Genomic DNA, 19,923 nt, shown 5'->3' with positions numbered 1-19,923 from the left:
GGAAACAAAATTTCGTTCAGACCGAAAGGTCTGAATGACAATAAAACGAATCTAATCTAATCTTTGAAGTATGGGAGGAAACCAAAGAACTCGGAGAAAACCCACGCAGGTCACGGGGAGAACGTACAAGCTCCGTACAGACAGCACCCGTCGTCGGGATCGAACCCGGGTCTCCAAAGCTGCATTCACTGTAAGGCAGCAACTCTACCGCTGCTCTACTTCATATTGGAAGTAGAGCCTCACCAATTTATCTCCAAACAATCAATGGATAGGCTATGCTCCAATTCGGCAATTTGTTCTTGGGAATAACAGTTCTCAAAGAGGTATTGTAGACAGGAAAAGTAAGATGTCCTATCCATATCCTTCTGAAGACTGAAGCTCCCTTTATAGAATGTCTTGAAATTAATTACCAATCTGTAGTGCTAGCTGCACATTCTGCTATTCTGCCTCATATCGACAGAGACACGGGTTCGATCCTGACCTCGGATGTTGTCTGTGTGGAGGCTGCACATTCTTCCTGTGACCGTGTGGGTTATCTCTGGGTACTCTGGTTTCCTCCCACATTCCAAAGGCGTGCAGGTTTGTAGTTTAATTGGCTCCTGCAAGTTTTCCCCAGTGTGTAGGATGAAAATCTCGGATAACATAGAACCAGTATTGGGGTAATAGTTGGTCAGAGTGGACACGGTGGGCCAAAAGACCTGTTTCCATGCTGTTTCTCTAAACTAAACTAACAATTTCGGAAGTTATAGTCGGCACTATAGACTATGATGGACACAAATGATTGGTATAAAGATATTCTGTTCACTGATAATGGCAAATGGTGAATTTTGATCCACTCAGTCACTTGCAAAATTAGATTTTGTACTGGTGCTGATTTACACAAAAGTACAGAAAGTGCTGGACAGTTTCAGATCCTCACCCGAAACGTCACCAATCCATGTTCTCCAAAAATGCTGCCTGACCTGCTGAGTTACTTCAGCACTTCGTGTCTTTTTTTGATGCAGATGGAAATGTCTCTGTTCCTCCCAAACTCCAAATCGAGTGAAGCCAGTGAGTAATTAGAGGTATCGACTTCAGTCACGTTCTTCGTGATCTCTCTTGGGACTTCCTCAGGGAAGCCCCAACTTGCAATCACGTCATTGCAGTGACACCACCACTATTATAAACTGGTTTCTAGGCTCACCCAATGGTAAACACACCTCATAAGGCTGACACTAAATCTCCTGGCACTACAATAAATAAGTTGTAAACAGGAATTACATCATCCTCCATCTATCCAAAGCGGAAATCACATCTTCGGTGCAAGCGTGTTTTATGACTTAGTGCAGGGGTCGGCAACCTACGGCCCCCGGGCCGAATGCGGCACGTAACCCGAAATCAACCGGCCCGCAGGCATACTTTTGTTTCCGTATTCATCCGGCCTGCAGACTTCCGTCATCTCTGGTACCTCCCGGGCTCGAGGCCGCGGCGCCCAGGCACGGTGACGCAAGGACGCAAGGAGGCCGAGAGCCGAGCGCCGCCGAGAGCCGACAGAAACGTCACCCATTCCTTCTCTCCAGAGTCGCTGAGTTACTCCAGCAATTTGTGTCTATTCACAGGTACTCTTTGTATCACTGTGGAATATATAACTGGTTTGGACTGATGGTGGGATGGGAGATCTGCTGTCCATATGCTTTCTGTAAGAGCAATTGATTTATTGCCATTGTTTATGTACCTCCCGTAACCTGTTCCAGTTCAGATGCTTACCAAAACATAATGTTTGGCATTGTTGATACGGCATATTTTGCATAGTGCATATACTGCATAGTGGAGTATCTTGATCTTTGGCCAGTGTTCCGGGTAGCGTCCTCGAAGGGGCGGGATCTATGTGACACATGATTTGTTGCCTGCCATCCAGGGCGGGATCCATGTGTACACGTGATAGATGTGGCCCGCCAGCCGCTCACAGACACGCGTCCCGACCCGTATGCAGAACAAGGTTGCCGACCCCTGACTTAGTGTCTGTTGAATTTCCATGGTGATACTATTTGATCCATAGACTACCTTTGAGTCTTCAGTGAGATGAAGGCAAAGCTGTTTGCTGAATCTGCATCTGAAGTGAGAAAATAGCTGCAGGCTTAGGTTTATTATTGTCACATGTACCAAGGTACAGTGAAAAGTTTTAATTTTGCTTGCTATCCATTGAAGACAGACAAGACATGAATATCATCAAGCCAATCTCAAGTACAAACTTAAGAAGGGAAAGATACAGTGTGCAGAAGATAGATTCTCAGTATTGTAACATAACAGTTTCAGAGACAAAATCCAATGTCTACAATGAGGTAGGATGGAGAATTAGACTGTACGCTAGCTTATGGAAGGACTGTTCAGAACCCCATTTGCTAACAGGGGGAAGGGGAAGACACTGTTCCTGAGCCTGTGGTGTGTGTCTTCAAGCTTCTGTCGTGGAAGATGTTTAGTTCCATAGAGGAAGGATCAATTGCTAATGGGTAAATATCTTTCCCCAGAAGCCCTTCACTTGAATTACCCAGGTGGAAGCATGCAAGTCTGATCTGACATGCGCTCTGGCTACATTAAAAATTACTTCCAAGTTACAAGGTACTGAAATTATTTGTCTGAAGAAATAGCAAGTCAAGGAAACCAAAGATCAAGTCAACAGAAGCCTGGAAAGTATAAATTGGAGGCTGCAAATCACTTCTCAATCACTTTCTCTCACCTTCACTTACCATAGGCCACTGACAATACACAATAGACAATAGGTGCAGGATCAGGCCATTTGGCCTTTCGAGCCAGCACCACCATTCAATGTGATCATCCCCAATCAGTACCCCGTTCCTGCCTTTTCCTCATATCCCCTAACTCCGTTATTTTTAAGAGCTCTATCTAGCTCTCTCTTGAAAGCATCCAGAGAACCTGCCTCGACAGCCCTCTGAGGCAGAGAATTCCACAGACTCACCACTGTCTGTGAGAAAAAGTGTTTCCTCGTCAGGGCCTGTCCGACTTGCGCGATTTTTCCGCGGACTGCCTGCGACTGTCAAGTTTGCGGCACTCGCTGCAAAACTGGGGACTGGAACGGCGACAGACAGACAGACAGACAGACAGACAGACAGACAGACAGACAGACAGACAGACAGACAGATAGACAGACAGACACCATGATGAACAGGGGGGTTAAGACGGCTAGCACAGTGTACGGTAAGTCCTTTAAAAGAGGGAGGGTGAGGGGGAGGGGAGTGAGGGGAGAAGGGGGATGAGGAGAGAAGGGGGGAGAAGGGGGGGGGCGAAGGGGGGGGAGAAGGAGTGGAGGCACTTTTAAGAAGCCAGACAACTTTTACTAAGCCAGAGATACACAGCTGTGAAGTTCGGCGGGCATTTAACATTACCGGTCGGTTCTCCTTGGTTCTGAAAACTCGTGTTTATGATTTTCCCCCCCAATGAGCCAATGAAAATGCCCAGTCAACAAAAGCGATTAACTAAAACTACCTACGACTACCTCGACTACCTCCAACTACATGGCGACCCCACTACAACTGCACCTACGACTACAAAAGTATCGATTTTCTCCATGGCGACCAACATGTTGAAAAATTTGTGGCGACCATACTGAGGCCGCAACTAGTTCCCAGAATGCGGGAACTCCGCGCGACCATGAAGGAGACTCACCAGAGACCACCAGCGAACATGTGGACACTATGTGGCGATCATGTGGAGAGCACAGAGTCTCCAGCACTCGCCTAAAAAGCCGCCTTAGTGGGACAGGCCCTTTACTTCCATCATCGGTCATCAGTTTTCTAAGCAACTTCCAGTAGATGGGCAGCACGGTGCCACAGTTGATAGAGCTGCTGATGCACAGCTCCAAGGTGGCGGATTTGCCATTGACTGCTAATGCTGTATGTGTACAGTTTGCATGTTCTCCTTATGACTGCATGAATTCCCTCAAATGCCCTGCTATCCTCCCACGTTCCAAAGATATGCTGGCAGTAAATAGGCTATTTGTATAGTTAGGTGCTGGAAGAACTGAAAAAATTGTCGGAGAACACATTAGAGGGAAATAGATAGGAGAATGGAACAAATGTGAATGCTCAGAGAGCCTACTAGGATGCGGTGAGCAGAATGACCTCTTTCTGTGTCGTGCGAAAGTATGAAATAGGAATATGTATGCTTGAGGCATAAAGGCCCAAAATCAAGGTTGCCTTGGGCCTCCTGATCCAAGAAGAATTGTCAACTCCCTAGCATACCCATTAATAAACCAAATATCACTTTTTTTTTAAATGTCATTGTCCTGACATTGTGACATTGCAGCATCCTGACAATGTTAATGGCTAGACTCTTAACACCATTGATGAATAGAGGGATGGTGTGGTATCAGTGCACAACCATATGGAAATGGAAACACAAGTAGATAGAGTGATAATGAGGGCGTATGGTTTGCTTGCCTTCACCCGTCAGAACATTGAGTATACGAGTCAGGAAGTCATGTTGTAGCTTTATAGCACTTTGGTTAGGCCGTATTTAGAATATTGCACACATTTCTGGTCACCCTATTACAGGAAGGATGTGGAGGCTTTCAGAGCAAAGAGGAGGTTGACCAGAATACTGTCTATATTAAACGGTATTAGCTATAAGGAGAGGTTGGGCAACCTTGGATTGTCAGTGGCTGAGGGGCGACCTGATAGAAGTATATAAAATTATAAGAGGCATAGATGGAGTAGACCAGGGATGAGGTCTTTTATTATTTTAATTTTAATCTTAAAATGAACGTATTTAAAATACCAAAGAATAAAAGAAGATTCAACAAAATAATCCTCCCCGACTGACGGCCACAATTAAAACATTAGTAAGTCATGAGGGCTACTTTAACAAAATAATGTACATTTTGAAGTATATCTAATTGAAGTTTCTTGGATGTGGCCTTATTAGGTTACAGCTAACTTAATGCGGCATTCCAACATGAAAAGGTTCCCCACCCCTGGAGTAGACAGTCAGAAACTGTTTCCCAGAATGGAAATGTCAAAGACTACTGGCATAGCTTTAAGGTCAGAGGAGAAAGTTTGAAAGAGATGTGCTGGGGAAGTTTTTTTACACAGAGTGGTGGGTGTCTGGAAGTGGCTGCCAAGGATGGTGGCGGAAGCAGATACGATTTAAGAGGCATTTAAGGGGCTTTTAAATAGGCACATGAATATGCAGGAAATGGAACGATATGGAGGCACGCAGAGATTAGTTTAACTTGGAGTCATGTTCGGCAAAGGCTTTGTGGGCCGTAGGGCTCCTGCGCTATGCTTAAGTTTTACTTTAGAGATCCAGTGCGGTAACAGCCAAGAGCAGAAACCGCTTGTTGGAGTTGTATACAGACCACAAAGCAGCAGTAGGGAGGTTGGGGATAGCATCAAGCATGAAATTAGGGATGCGTGTAGCAAAGGTACCATGGGTGACTTTAATCTACATATAGATTAGGCCAACCCAAATTGGTATCAGCGCTGAGGAGGAGGATTTCCTGAATGTATACAGGATGGTTTTTTAAACCAATAAGTAGAAGAACCGACAAGAGGACAGGCCATTCGAGACTGGGTATTGTGTAATGGGAAGGATTAGTTAGCGATCTTGTTGTGCAAAGCCCCTTGGGCAACAGTGACCATAATTTGGTGGAATTCTGCATTAGGATGGAAAGTGACATGGTTAATTCAGAGACAAGGGTCCTGAACTTAAAGAAAGGAGACTTTGAAGGTATGAGACGGGAATTGGCTAGGATAGACTGGCAAATTATACTTCACGGGTTGACGGTAGATATGCAATGGCAAAGACTTAAACTCCAAAAAATGTTTATCCCTATCTGGGGAAAAAATAAAATGGGGAAGGCGGCTCAACTGTGGCTAACGAGGTAATTAAAAGGATAGTGTTAAATCAAAGGAAAGGGCATATAAATTGGCCAGAGAAACAGCAAACCAGAGGGCTGGGAAATTTTAGAACAGAGGAGGACAAAGGGGTTCATTAAGAGGGGGGGAAAAGAGCATGAAAGAAAGCTCGCGGGGAATATAAAAACTGACTCGAAAAGCTTCTTCAGATATGTAAAAAGGAAAAGATTAGTGACGACAAATGTAGGTCCTTTACAATCAGAGACAGGTGAATTTATAATGGGAAACAAGGAAATTACAGAACAGTTAAACGAGTACTTTGGTTCTGTCTTCACTAAGGAAGACACAAACAATCTCCCAGAAATACTAGGGAACTGAGGATCTAGTGGGAGGGATGAACTGAAGAGGATTCACATTAGTCAGGAAATGGTGTTAGGTAAACTGTTGGGACTGAAGGCAGATAAATCCCCCAAGGCCTGATGGTCTGCATCCTAGAGTATTCAAGGAGGTGATCCTAGAAATCGTGGATGCATTGATGATCATTTTCCAATGTTCTCTCGACTCTGGATCACCCCATTTTTTAACTAAAGGAGGGAGAGAGAAAACAGGGAATTATAGACCAGTTAGCCTAACATCAGTAGTGAGGAAGATGCTTGAGTTGATTATTAAAGATGTTACAGCAGCGCATTTGGAAAGCAGTGACAGGATCAGTTAAAATCAGCATGGATTTATGAAGGGGAAATCATGTTTGACTAATATTCTGGAATTTTTTGAGGATGTAACAAGTAGAATGGATAAGGAAGAGCCAGTGGATGTGGTGTATCTGGACTTTCCAAAAGCCTTTGACAAGGTCCCACACCAGAGATTAGTGTGCAAAATTAGAGCACATGGTATTGGGGGTTGGGTACCGACATGGATAGAGAACTGGTTGACAGACAGGAAGCAAAGAGTAGGAATTAACGGGGCCTTTTCAAAATGGCAGGCAGTGACTAATGGGGTGACGCAAGGCTCGGTGCTGGGATCCCAGTTATTTGCAATGTATATTAACGATTTAGACAAGGGAATTAAATGTGACATCTCCAAATTTGCGGATGGCACAAAGCTGGGTGGTATTGTGAGCTGTGATGAGGATGCTATGAGCTGCAGGATGACTTGGATAGGTTGGGTGAGTAGGCAGATGCATGGCAGTTGCAGTATAATGTGGATAAATGTGAGGTTATCCACTTTGGTGGCAAGAACAGGGAGGCAGATTATTCTCTGAATGGTGTCAGATTAGGAAAAGGGGAAGTACAACGAGCCTTGGGTGTGCTTGAACATCAGTCACTGAAAGTAAGCATGCAGGTACAGCAGGCAGTGAAGAAAGCCAATGGCATGCTGACATTCATTGTGGGAGGATTTGTGTATCAGAGCAAGGAGGTCCTACTGCAGTTGTACAGGGCCCTAGTGGGACCACCCCTGTGTATTGTGTGCAATTTTGTTCTCCTAATTTGAGGAAGGACATAGAAACATAGAAACATAGAAATTAGGTGCAGGAGTAGGCCATTCGGCCCTTCGAGCCTGCACCGCCATTCAATATGATCATGGCTGATCATCCAACTCAGTATCCCGTACCTGCCTTCTCTCCATACCCTCTGATCCCCTTAGCCACAAGGGCCACATCTAACTCCCTCTTAAATATAGCCAATGAACTGGCCTCGACTACCCTCTGTGGCAGGGAGTTCCAGAGATTCACCACTCTCTGTGTGAAAAAAGTTCTTCTCATCTCGGTTTTAAAGGATTTCCCCCTTATCCTTAAGCTGTGACATTAATGCTATTGAGGGAGTGCAGCGTAGGCTCACAGGGTTAATTCCTGGGATGGCGGGACTGGCATATGATGAAAGAATGGATCGACTAGATAGATAGACTAAATTCACTAGAATTTAGAAGGATGAGAAGAGATCTTATAGAGACATAAAATTCTTAAAAGGATTGGACAGGAAACATTTTCCCAATATTGGGGGAGTTCAGAACCAGGGTTCACAGTTTAAGAATAAGGGGTAGGCCATTTAAGACTGAGATGAGGACACACTTCTTCACCCAGAGAGTTATGAATCTGTGAAAATCTCTGCCACAGAAGGCAGTGGAGGCCAATTCACTGGATGTTTTCAAGAGAGAGTTAGACTTAGCTCCTAGGGCTAAAGGAATTAAGGGATATGGGGAAAAAGCAGGAACGGGGTACTGATTTTAGATGATCAGCCATGATCATATTGAATGGCAGTGCTAGCTCGAAGGGCCGAATGGCCTACTCCTGCACCTATGATTCTATGTTCCTAACAGGCCCTTCGGCCCACCTCATTCATACGGACCATTGTCACCCAAACCGTATCCCATACACTCAGGGGCAATTTACCGAAGCTAATTAAGCTACAAACCTGCAAGTCTTTAGAATATGAGAGGAAACGCGAGCACCCGGGAAAACCTACATGATCACAGGGAGAATGTACAAATGTACTATTCTGTATTATTCTTTATATTTCAGACCATTAATCTTCCTGTTGAACATGCTAAATATCTCCATCCTTTCAAAAAAACAAATGATGTAATTTTGTTCCCAATTCTAATATCTACATTAAAAACATATTTTATCAATTTCAGTTTGCTTTGCATTAAATAGGAAATTGCACTAAAATCTCTAAACACGGCACATAATGCAATTAATTTAAATGTGTATCCTGATATTATGGAGCAGTGTATTAGTCTCTGGTGTATCAATGTTCACTTGCTGAACTTCCAAGATTGAAGAAACATGTTGTGCAGAACTATAAATATTTGTGAACGGTTTTATTATGCAGCAGATGTTTCAATATCTCTGCTGCTTGCCTTGAGCATGTACAAGGCCAAAGATACTGGGAAAACCTGAACAATATATCCTCTCAACCACTATCAGCCAACCCTAACGTATAACATAGACAAAAAAACAAAAGTGCTGGAGTAGCTCAGTGAATCCAGCAGCTTTGTGGAGGTGAAGTTTCAGATTGGGACCATTCTTCAGACTGATGTTGTGGGGGGGGGGGGGGGTCAAAGCCGGCAAAGAGAGTTGGGGATGTGGCAACGCCTGGCAAGTGATGGGTGATACAGATGAGGGTGCGTGATTAATAAATGGGAGGAGATAGTGACAAAGGCTAGAGGAGAAAAGACGACAAGAGTGTTACATAAGAAAAGGAGGGAGTGAAATTGAAAGCCATACGTGGAAGTGGGCAGGGAGGAAGGACGAAAGAGAAATGTAGGGTCTAGGAGATGGGAGCGTGAGTGGAGAGTGAGCATATGGAGGACGGGAAGGGGCTAGGGTGGCCGGAACATGGGAGATATGTGTACGCACTCACGTGGGGTAGTGGGCGGTGGCAAAAAGAGAGAGTGGCCAGGGAGGGGGTGTGCTGAGGGTGGTGCGGAGGGGAGTTGTTATTACTTAAAATTGGGGAATTCAGTGATGTGTCACTTTCCCAAGCTGACTATGAGATGGTGTTCTTCCAGTATGGTTTGTGGTCACATTTTGGCAATGAGGGAGGCCCAGGACAGCAAGGTCGGTGAGGGAATGGGAAGGGGAGTGAAAATTTAAGTTGCAGAGAGAATGGCCTCTGTGGAAAGTGCAAAGGGGCGGGAACGGGAAGATGTGACTGGTGGTGGGATCACATTAAAGTTGGCAGAAATGTCAGAAGATGATGTGTTGGATGCGGAAGTTGGTGAGGTGAAAGGTGACGACCAGGGAAACTCTATCCTTGATCCATCTGGGAAGGAGGGGGAGCGAGAGCAGAAATGCCGGAAATGAGGAGACACAACAAAGCCGGCATCCACGTCCACTGAAGAAAGAGAACTCAAGATTTGCTCAAGATTGTAGCATTTACAGTATCTTGTGTCTCTGTTTAAAATGGACAAGAAATCCGGCAGATATTTTGGGGATGATAAACACAAAGTGCAGGAATAACTCAGCAGTTGCTGAGCAAGTGCTGAAGTAATCAATAGAGAAAATGGATGGGTGACATTATGGGCTAGAACTGTTCTTATGACTGAAAGTAGAGGGGAGGGAACTGGAGGCAGGAAAAGGCCAGACCAAAATAGGACTGGCAACAGATGTCCAATAAAGGGTGGAGCCCATAATGGCCCATTGTTGGTTGGGGAAGAGGTGATAACCAAGGGATACAAGGATACAATACACTGCGTAAACAGAACAAATGTTTGGCACTAAAAGTGCTTGTTTTCTTTAGTGATAAGATAACAACCAGAAAACATGATAAATGATTCATGACAATATTTGGGGTGGTATAGAACAACATGAAAGTATAAATTCACTAAAATGGCACACAAACGCCTCAACTTATTCAGGAGACTGATGACACTCAGCAGAATCCAATGACTCTTACAAACCTCCGCACATGCTCCATAGAAAGCACACTGTCAGTTGCATTACAGCTGGTTTTGGAACAGCTCTGCCCAAGCATGCAAGAAATTGAGGAGAGATGTGGACAGAGCCCAGTCCGTCACAAAGACCACACTCCTCACCATTGACATCATCTACACTTCATGCTGCCTCAGAAAAGTAGTGAAAATAATCAAAGACTTATCCCACCCAGTCATTCCTTCTTCCTGCTCCCGTCAGACAGGCGATACGGAGGCTTGAAAGCGCTTATCACCACTCAGGAACAGCTTCTTTTCCTGTTATCAGATTTCAATTGCCCCTTCCACAAGCTAGGGTACTGTCCAATTCACCTCTAACTCATTGCAGACATTTGACTTTCATGCTGAGAACTATATTCTGCACGCTGTATCTTTCCCATTGCTCCACCGATTGTACTTGAGCTTGGCTTCATTGTATTTATGTAAAGTATTATCTCATTTGATTGAATGGCACGCAAAACAAAGCCGTTCATTCTATTTCGGTACATGTGAAATTAATAAACCTACAGTATCTGCGCTATATTCATCTCAGGTCTCTAAAACAATTTCCATACGAAATAAATGTTAAATTAACAAGCGCAACACTCACCAAGATTATCCATGGAAAAGATTATCCATATTTTGTTTACATAATAACTCCACTTTGGGAAGGAAGAGCTATGGAAGGAAAGGGCAAACCACCATTCTGTTTCATATTCCTTCGAGACGAATGTAAACAAGTTACTGTGTAGGAAAGAACTGCAGATGCTGGTTTAAATCCAAGGTAGACACAAAATGCTGGAGCGAGACCGGCAGCATCTCTGGAGAGAAGGAATGGGTGACATTTTGAGTTGAGACCCTTCTTCAGACTGATGTCAGGGGAGTGGGTAGGACAAAGATAGAATGTAGTCGGAGACTGTAAGTCTGGTGGGAGAACTGGGAAAGGGGAGGGGATGGAGAAAGAGGGAAAGCAAGGGCTATCTGAAGTTAGAGGTCAATGTTCATACCACTGGGGTGTAAACTATACAAGCAAAATATGAGGCTCCAATTTGTGCTGGGCCTTACTCTGACAATGGAGGAGGCCCAGGACAGAAAGGTCAGATTGGGAATGTGAGGGGGAGTTAAAGTGCTGAGCAACCGGGACATCAAGTAGGTTAAGGCGGACCGAGCGGAGGTGTTCAGCGAAACGATCGGCGAGCCTGCGCTTGGTCTTGCCGATGTACAGGAGTTGACGCCTGGAACAGTGGATACAGTAGATGAGGTTGGAGGAGGTGCAAGTGATCCTCTGCCTCACCTGGAAAGACTATCGGGGTCCTTGGATGGAGTCGAGGGGGGAAGTAAATGGACAGGTGTTGCATCTCCTGCGGTTGCAGGGGAAAGTACCTGGGGAAGGGGTGGTTTGGGTGGGAAGGGACGAGTTAACCAGGGACTTGTGGGGGGAATGGTCTCCGCGGAAAGCAGGAAGGGGTGTAGATGGGAAGATGTGGCCAGTAGTGGGATTCCGTTGGAGGTGGCGAAAATGTTGGAGGATTACATGCTGTATACGAAGGCTGATGGGGCGGAAGGTGAGGACAAGGGGGACTCTGTCCTTGTTACGAATGGGGGGAGGGGGAGCAAAAGTGGAGCTGCGTGATATAGAGGAGACCCTAGTGAGCGCCTCATCTATAATGGAAGAGGGGAACCCTCGTTTCCTAAAGAATGATCATCTCCGATGCCCTGGTATGGAAAACCTCATCCTGGGCGCAGATGCGGCATAGACGGAGGAATTGGGAGTAGGGGATAGTCTTTACAGGAAGCAGGGTGGGAAGAAGTGTCGTCAAGATAGCCATGGGAGTCAGGTTTGTAGTAGGTGTCAGTCAATAGTCTGCCTCCTGTAATAGTGATGGTGAGATTTAGATGTCGGAGATGGTGAATTTGAGTGCAGGATGGAAATTAGTCGTGATGTTGATGAAGTCAGTGAGTTCTGCATGGGTGCAGGAGGCAGCACCAATGCAGTCGTCAACGTAGTGGAGATAGAGTTCGGGAATAGGGCCAGTGTATGCCTGAAACAGTGATTGTTTGACGTACCTTACAGAGGCAGGCATAGCTAGGGCCCATGCGAGTGCCCATAGCTACGCCTTGGATTTGGAGGAAGCGGGAGGAATCGATGGAGAAGTTGTTGAGGGTAAGGACCAGCTCTGCTAGGCGGAGGAGAGTATTAGTAGATGGAAATTGCTGGGTCTGCGGTTGAGGAAGAAACGGAGGGCTTTAAGACCCTCCTGTTGGGGGATGGAGGTGTAGAGTGACTGGACATCCATAGTAAAGATGAGGGAGTGGGGGCCTGGAAAACGGAAGTCACTGAAGAGACGAAGAGCTTGTGAGGTGTCTTGGACATAGGTGGGGAGGGATTGGGCCAGGTATAGTAAATAATTAGGTGGGACATGAACAAGTAGAAACAATGGGTCTGCCAGGGCAGCTCTTTTTGTGCATTTTGGAGAGAAGATAAAATCGGCCCGGACGGGGCTGGGTAACGATAAGGTTGGAGCCTTTAGAGGGCAGAAAGTTGGAAGTAATGAAATCAGAATTGGCGTGTGACATTAAAGTCTGTGGGGTCATGATTCAAGGATAAATAAGTAACAGAATGGATTAAAGATAGACATATAAAGCTGGAGTAACTCAGCGGGACGGGCAGCATCTCTGAAGAGAAGGAATGTTTCGGGTCGAGACCCTTCTTCAGACAGAATGGATTTAGTTTTAAACAGACCAACATTACAACTGACAAGGAACAACCAAATGCCAAATTTCACACAAATAGCATTAATTTAAAATTTTTAAACTGCAAGAAACGCCACAGGTTTCTGTGTCTTTTTGCTTCATGAATTAATTTGTAAAAAAATAACATTTGATCTCCAATAATTTCATTGAAACTACAGATCACAAAGATTTTAAGCCATTAATATTAATTGTCCATAAGGTATAAACATTGCTGTATTTTTACAGAGGTACAGAAAAACAAAGAATATTAAGCAACGATATCAGTCACAATGTTCAAACTTCCTGTGTTGGTTGATACATTTTTTAGGAATACCTGACAACCACCTGAAATAAATCCTGGGCCTCCAACATTTACTAACGCTCACAATCTGTACGACTGTATGGCAAATCAAATTACTTGTTTGTTTTTACATACTTACTAATAAATTAATTACAATACAATCTGAAAACTCTGTGCCTGAAAACAAGGCTGAACCAATTTTTGTCCTCGTCAATTTTCTACTAAGTCAGACGAACACCCTTTACAAACAGTAGTTTACGCTCAAACCAAAATGAGATATTGTCCTCTCATTCACTCATAAATAATGGTTAAAAAGTCCTGGGAAGTACAAGTGACAACACCGGCTCCGAACGTAAAAAAAGGGGAAGTATTTCAACCTGTATTTGAAGCGTCTTTTGTGGACATTTCACAGTTCAATGCTGCATTCTGCCATCAGGTCTTTAACAAGTTCCTCGTTATTCAAAGCCAGCATGACATCACTGAAACTTAGATTTCAGGCTCAGCTAATCAATCACTGAGCCAGTGCTGATTCAAAAGCTGAAAGCTGGAGTAACTCAGCGGGACAGGCAGCATCTCTGGAGAGAAGGAATGAGTGACGTTTCAGGTCGATACCGTTCTTCAGACTAGTTAAGGATAAGGAAAACGAGAGATATAGACGATGATGTAGAGAGATAAAGAACAACGAATGAAAGATATGCAAAAAGGCAGTGTGCTTTACCAAAGTACACAAGTTTATTTGTTAATCTAAATGCTGCCCGTTGTTGGAATGCCTGCTCATATTTCAAAAATACAAATGTTTATTAATTAATTCATTTGAGAGTAATCAAAACCTGTAGCAAAAGGTAAGATATAATCACAGTGCTCATCAAAAGGCATGCACGTTTCATGCTTACAAATATACTGTGTATAATAATCAACATCTATGCTGCACTGCAAGAGCTGTTTGTAAAAGAATCAAGTGTCACATCAGCAGAAACAACAACTGCAGTGGTTCAGATTGTCTTACAAGATAACAAAGGAAATCTCCAGGCACAAGGAACTGCAGATGCTGATTTACCAAAAAAGACACAAAGTGCTGGAGTAGCTCAGTGGGTCACACAGCATAGGTACAACATGCTGGAGCCACTCAGCGGGACAGGCAGCATCTCTGGAGAGAAGAAATGGGTCAGACCGCATTTCTGGAGAACATGGATGTACAACGTTTCGGGTCGTGACTCTTCTTCAGACAAAGGACATCTGCCCTGTTGCTACATGAGAGTGGGTGACCACACACCTCTATTTGAGTGGGGTAATCCTGGACTACAATAACCAAATCCAAATCCTATTCGGGACACTACTTGACCCACCATTCCCTCGAGCTGTGGCAGGCACATTTATCCAGTGGCTCCTTAGACCTCCTACTTACTCCAGGCCCATGACCCCACAGATGAGCACCAGGCCATTATCTTGCAGGCCATCTCTGGTTTTATCACTTCCAGCCATCTGCCCTCCACAGTCTCCAACCTTATTACACCCCAGCCCCACAAGGCCAGGTTTAACCTTATCCCCAAAATCGATAAACACAACTGCTCCTGCCCCACTGAAATAATTTCCACGTAACTGGATTCCACCCTGTCCCCCCTGGTCCAATCCCTCCCGACTAATGTCAAAAACGGTCGGAAGGGTCTCCACCCGAAACGCCACCTATTTTTTTTCTCCAGAGATGCTGCCTGACCGCTGAGTTACTCCAGCATTTTGTGTTTATCTTCGGCTCCTTAGAGGAACAGAAATCGTAGGAACGGACTTTCAACAATTGTCCCAGCACCCGACTGCAGCAGTAAAAGGAGCAGGAATTTTGGGGGGAACATTCTCTCGTCAGCAAATTCTTGTCTCACTTTGGCTTTACCTTAATTCTATGCAATCCTGAAATGAGGACAAAGATGCATCAACAATTTATTTAATATGCTTGAGTGCATTACAGCCTTTTATTCGTCAGTTTTTGTGGAGAGAGAACTGTGCCTTACAATCTGAACACTTCCCTAATCTGACTACTGCCTGAGGAAGAAGCCTTGAGCAGTAAACAAACTGCTGGAGGAACTCAGTGGGTCATGCAGCGTCTCTGGAGGAAAATAGATCGATGAAGCTTTGGGTCAGGGCCCGTCTTCAAGATGTACATGGGAGTTTGGGCGTCTCTATTTGTGTATTCAAGCCCTCTTGCAAAAAAACAACCTGCATTTATCCCAATCTTATCCCAATAATCCCAACTGCTTACTAAGCATTTTGTGTCCTGCTAGTTACTCTAGCATTTATGTCCCGCTGAGTTACTCCAGCATTTTGTGTCTTTCTTCGGAGGAAAAGGGTGCTCAGATTTTTTTGAACACCTGTGAATCACTCACCATTTATACAACACAATCAGAATCTTTGGAAAGAGACATCAAAAATACTGGTGTTGAGCTTCACTGATAACCTGGTGCATTGTTAAGTTTGCTCTGTTTATCTGAGAGGAATCTAATAAATCTCACTTTAACATGAAGGTATGAATCGACAAAAACCCACAAGTTTATGGGGACGTTAGAAAGTGCTAAATATATAATGAGGTGTTAACAGTGTTACAAATGTTGTGGTCCAGTGCATTAAAAGATTCTACAATATCTTGTGGTAAAATTATTTAGTGATAAATCTACCTAAACTATAGAAGAAAATGGAGTTGCTATGACTTCCTTCTGATTATGTAAGCAGTCTTTGAGGTAAACAAGTAGCCACATTCATATGAATGGATCAGAAATGAGGGGTCAGAACGCTATACATAGGCCCCTAATTCTCATGTTCATATTTCTTCACAACACAGAAGGCCATTCTGTCCATTGAATCAATGCTGGCTCACAAAGAATCACAAAGTCCCATCTAATTTCCCCATATTACCCCAGGCCCTCCCACCTACCTGTACTATGGAGAATTCACAGTGGTCAAATAGCCTACCAACCCACATACTGTTGAATCTTTAGACTTTACTTTACAGATGCAGCGCAGAAACATGCCCTTCTTCTCACCGAGTCCACACCAACCACCAATCACCCCAGTACACTTGCACTATCCTACACACTAGAGACAATTTAAATGTCTTATTAAAGCCCATTAACCTAAAAACCTGTACATCTTTGGAGTGTGAGAAAAAACCGGAGCACTCACAGAAAACCCATGTGGTCACAGGGAGAACATATAAACTCCGCACAGACAGCCTTCATGGTCAGGATCGTACCCGGGTCTCTAGCGCTGTAAGGCAGTAACTCTACCGCTGCGCCATCGTGCTACCCTGTCTTGCATCGAGGCAAGAACCTGGAGCACCTCAAGAAAACACACGGAAGGTTGCAGGAAGAATTACCAAACTCCACCAAGGCTAAAACTAGGCAATTGGAGCTGTGAGACAGCAGCTAAATTAGATGTGCCACTATGCTGCCCTGAAGTCAGAAATTATGCCACGGTCTTATGCAGAGAAGGATGGACTCAGCCCGGCCCATCAGGTACAGAGTGCTCATCTCCACCAAAAGCATTTATCTGAAGTGCTGCCTCAAGAAGGTGGCATCCATCATCAGGGATCTCCATCATCCGGGCTATGCCCTCTTCCCAAACAAACTGTACCTTGTTGGTTATACCTTCATATGTAGTTTCAGGAGGTACACCCAACATCTTATGGTAGCAGCTGGGAAGAACTGTCTAGATTCAGGAACAGTTTCTTCCCAGCTGCTAGTAGGCAACTGAACCATCCTACCAACAACTAGAGAGCAGTCCTGAACTAGTATGTACCTTAAGTATAGAGTGGTTTATTGTCATATGTCTAAGATAGAACAATTAAATTCTTATATGCAGCAGCACAGCAGAATATGTAAACACTACAGAACATGTAAACAACAACAGAATATGTCAACATCATCAGAATATGGTGACCCTCAGACTACCTTTAATCGGACTTTACTAGACTTTATCTTGCACGAAACATTATTCCCTTCATCATGTATCTGTACACTGAGGATGGCTCGTTTGTAATCATGTGTTGTCTTTCTGCTGACTGGTTAGCACGCAACACCGCTTTTCACGGTACCTCAGTCCAAGTGACAATAAACTAAACTAAATCATCATGGAATGAGATTATCCAGGTTGGGAGGACTATTCAAGAGATCCACTATCCATAAAAGTATCCATAACAACAGCTAATAAATGGAATTCCATACCATAAATCTCACTGCTACCATTGTGCAGGGGGTACAGCAGCTGAACGCCCCAGACCACCAGGTTCAGGAACAGCTACTTGCCTAAACCATCAGGTTCTTGAACTGACCCGCACAACCCCAAAAACTGTAGATGCTCAAAATCAAAAATAAAAACATTAAATGTTGTAAGCATTCAGCAGGTCGGCTTATATTTTAATGCATACAGACCTGCTGAACACCTCTAACATTTTCAGTTTTTATTTCACATGCAGGTAAACATTGGCCTGACAGATCTATCTAAAACGTGCTGAAGCACCTCATCCAAATGTTGGCACCAACTTAACTATAATATATGACCTTGGTAAGCTCGGCAAATTACTGGATAAATCAACGAACAGACTGTTCTTCATTCACATCTCGAGCTAGTTACAACACCAGGCCAGCTTTAACTGGGATGATTGATGATTAATTGTACTGAGACTTGTGTTCAGACTCCAGGAATGAGCTGCCTGATTATAACATTTTGTTATGACCATTTATCGTTCAAAGTGACTGCAGGCTTAAACAGCAAGTCAAATGCCCAGTGCCAGTGACAGGCATTTTTATTCCTACTTGCCTGACCGTAAAGGTTGCCACCTGTTCACTTTTGAATCTTCTGACTTTATTGACTGCTGTATCCAGAAAGTTCTAAAATGAAAACAGGATACCATTTTTGTTCCATTTGGTGTTTTGTGGGTTTGAGCTTTATAGAGGTTTCATTAATGTCTGTCAGCAGTAAACATAACTCAGAATGGAGGCACAAGGATTTGCAGATGCTAGAATCTGGAACACTGGAATTGATCACTTACTTTTTTAAGGTAATCAATTGAACTGATTGATTGAAAGATACAGCTTAGGAAAAAGTCCAACCTACCGAAGTCATGCCGAACATCAATCACCTGTTTACACTAGTTCTATGTTATCCCACTTTCTAGTCTAGTCCCTGCACACTGGGGGCAATTTACAGAGGCCAATTAACCTACAACCCCATGGGAAACTAGAGCACCTGGAGGAAACCCAAGCAATCACAGGGAGAACGGGCAAACTCCACACAGACAGCATCCGAGGTCAGGATAGAACCCAGGCCTCTACTAGCTGTGCCACCATACCTTCCCATAGTGATGGGGTAAAAAAAAAATCATAATTAACTGAAAATATATTTTTAAAAGATTGTATTCATTGTACAGATCATGCCTCAAACCAAAACGTTACTTCTGGGTCAGTATATACAAGGATGGACGAGAAAAAATCTATTGGTTTTAGTATAAATTTCTTTGCAGAATTCTGTGTTCATAAAACAATACTTTCAGATGAATGTTACAGGACAGAGCAATATTAATGCATGTTAGCAAATGCTTATAACATTTTTTTAAATGTGCTTTGCTTGCCAGGGCCTCATAGAGATAGGAAAATGATTCCTATTATTTTATATTTCTGCTGGCTTACACTTATGACCCTGATGGTTACAAAATCGTATGAAAAATTCAGGATGTGGTAGTTAACCCACAAAAAAGGGTCTACGAAGTATTTTTGTATCAGAAAAGTATTTTTGTTAGCATGAATGAATGATCGGATATGAAGAATTCCCCAAATAAATGAAGTCTTGATGTTTACAATTTGGCAATCATATTTTAGAACTGTCAATCCTGTTGAATTACATCTTGAAAAAAGGTAAAACACAAAGTGCTGGAGGACCTCAGTGGGTCAGGTAGCATCTCTGGAGGGAATGGACAGGTGATGTTTTGGGTCGGGACCATTCTTCAGACTGCTTTGTATCATGCGCATAGAAGCAACATTAGTTTTAACCATCCTTTCTTGAAGCTGCTTTCTTCATAAAATGGCAATTTCTTCCTCACCATATACAAACCAATTCAGAGAAACATAGAAAATAGGTGCAGGAGTAGGCCATTCGGCCCTTCAAGCCTGCACCGCTCATGGCTGATCATCCAACTCAGTATCCTGTACCTGCTTTCTCTCCATACCCCCTGATCCCTTTAGCCACAAGGGCCACATCTAACCCTCTTAAATATAGCCAATTCACGCTTGAAAGCCACAATGGAACCTGCCTCCACGACATCTGCAGACTAAGTGTTCCAGATTCCAATCACATAAGAGTTTTACTTCCCATCACCATTAATTCTCTTGGCCTTTATTGTGTATCCGTGACCTAGTCCTAAACCCCTCCACTCTTTCCAACCCTCCCAATATTTCATATACATATGCCAGCTTCTTCTTCGCTCTAGAAAACTGTAAACAGTAACCCTTTATCTCAGGAACTAATTCTTGTACAGGTGCACAACCTTTTATCCGAAGATCCAAATAACGAAAACCTCCGAATAGCGGCCATTTTTTCGGTCCTTGAAGAAAGGTCCTTGAAAACGTTCACCGAGGGCGGCCCGCA

At 43.8% G+C, this 19,923-nt stretch overlaps 1 protein-coding gene across 4 annotated transcripts in view; it reads right to left on the bottom strand.

Moving 5' to 3' along the window:
• Positions 1-19,923, bottom strand: part of inpp5b (inositol polyphosphate-5-phosphatase B) — a 139,139-nt gene that overhangs the window by 74,126 nt on the left and 45,090 nt on the right. Inside the window, exon 1 of one of the 4 annotated variants that reach the window (XM_033045467.1) lies at positions 13,674-13,778. The exons of the other annotated variants lie outside the window; for them this stretch is intronic. Coding sequence (XP_032901358.1) covers positions 13,674-13,701 — 28 coding nt within the window. The 5' untranslated portion in view covers positions 13,702-13,778. Of the gene's footprint in view, positions 1-13,673; positions 13,779-19,923 lie in introns of those variants that run through there. 4 annotated transcript variants of the gene reach the window in all.

The sequence above is a fragment of the Amblyraja radiata genome, chromosome 27, assembly GCF_010909765.2.
Source record: "Amblyraja radiata isolate CabotCenter1 chromosome 27, sAmbRad1.1.pri, whole genome shotgun sequence".
In the NCBI taxonomy this organism is placed as follows: Eukaryota; Metazoa; Chordata; class Chondrichthyes; order Rajiformes; family Rajidae; genus Amblyraja; species Amblyraja radiata.
This window is presented reverse-complemented; position numbering and strand designations above follow the sequence as displayed.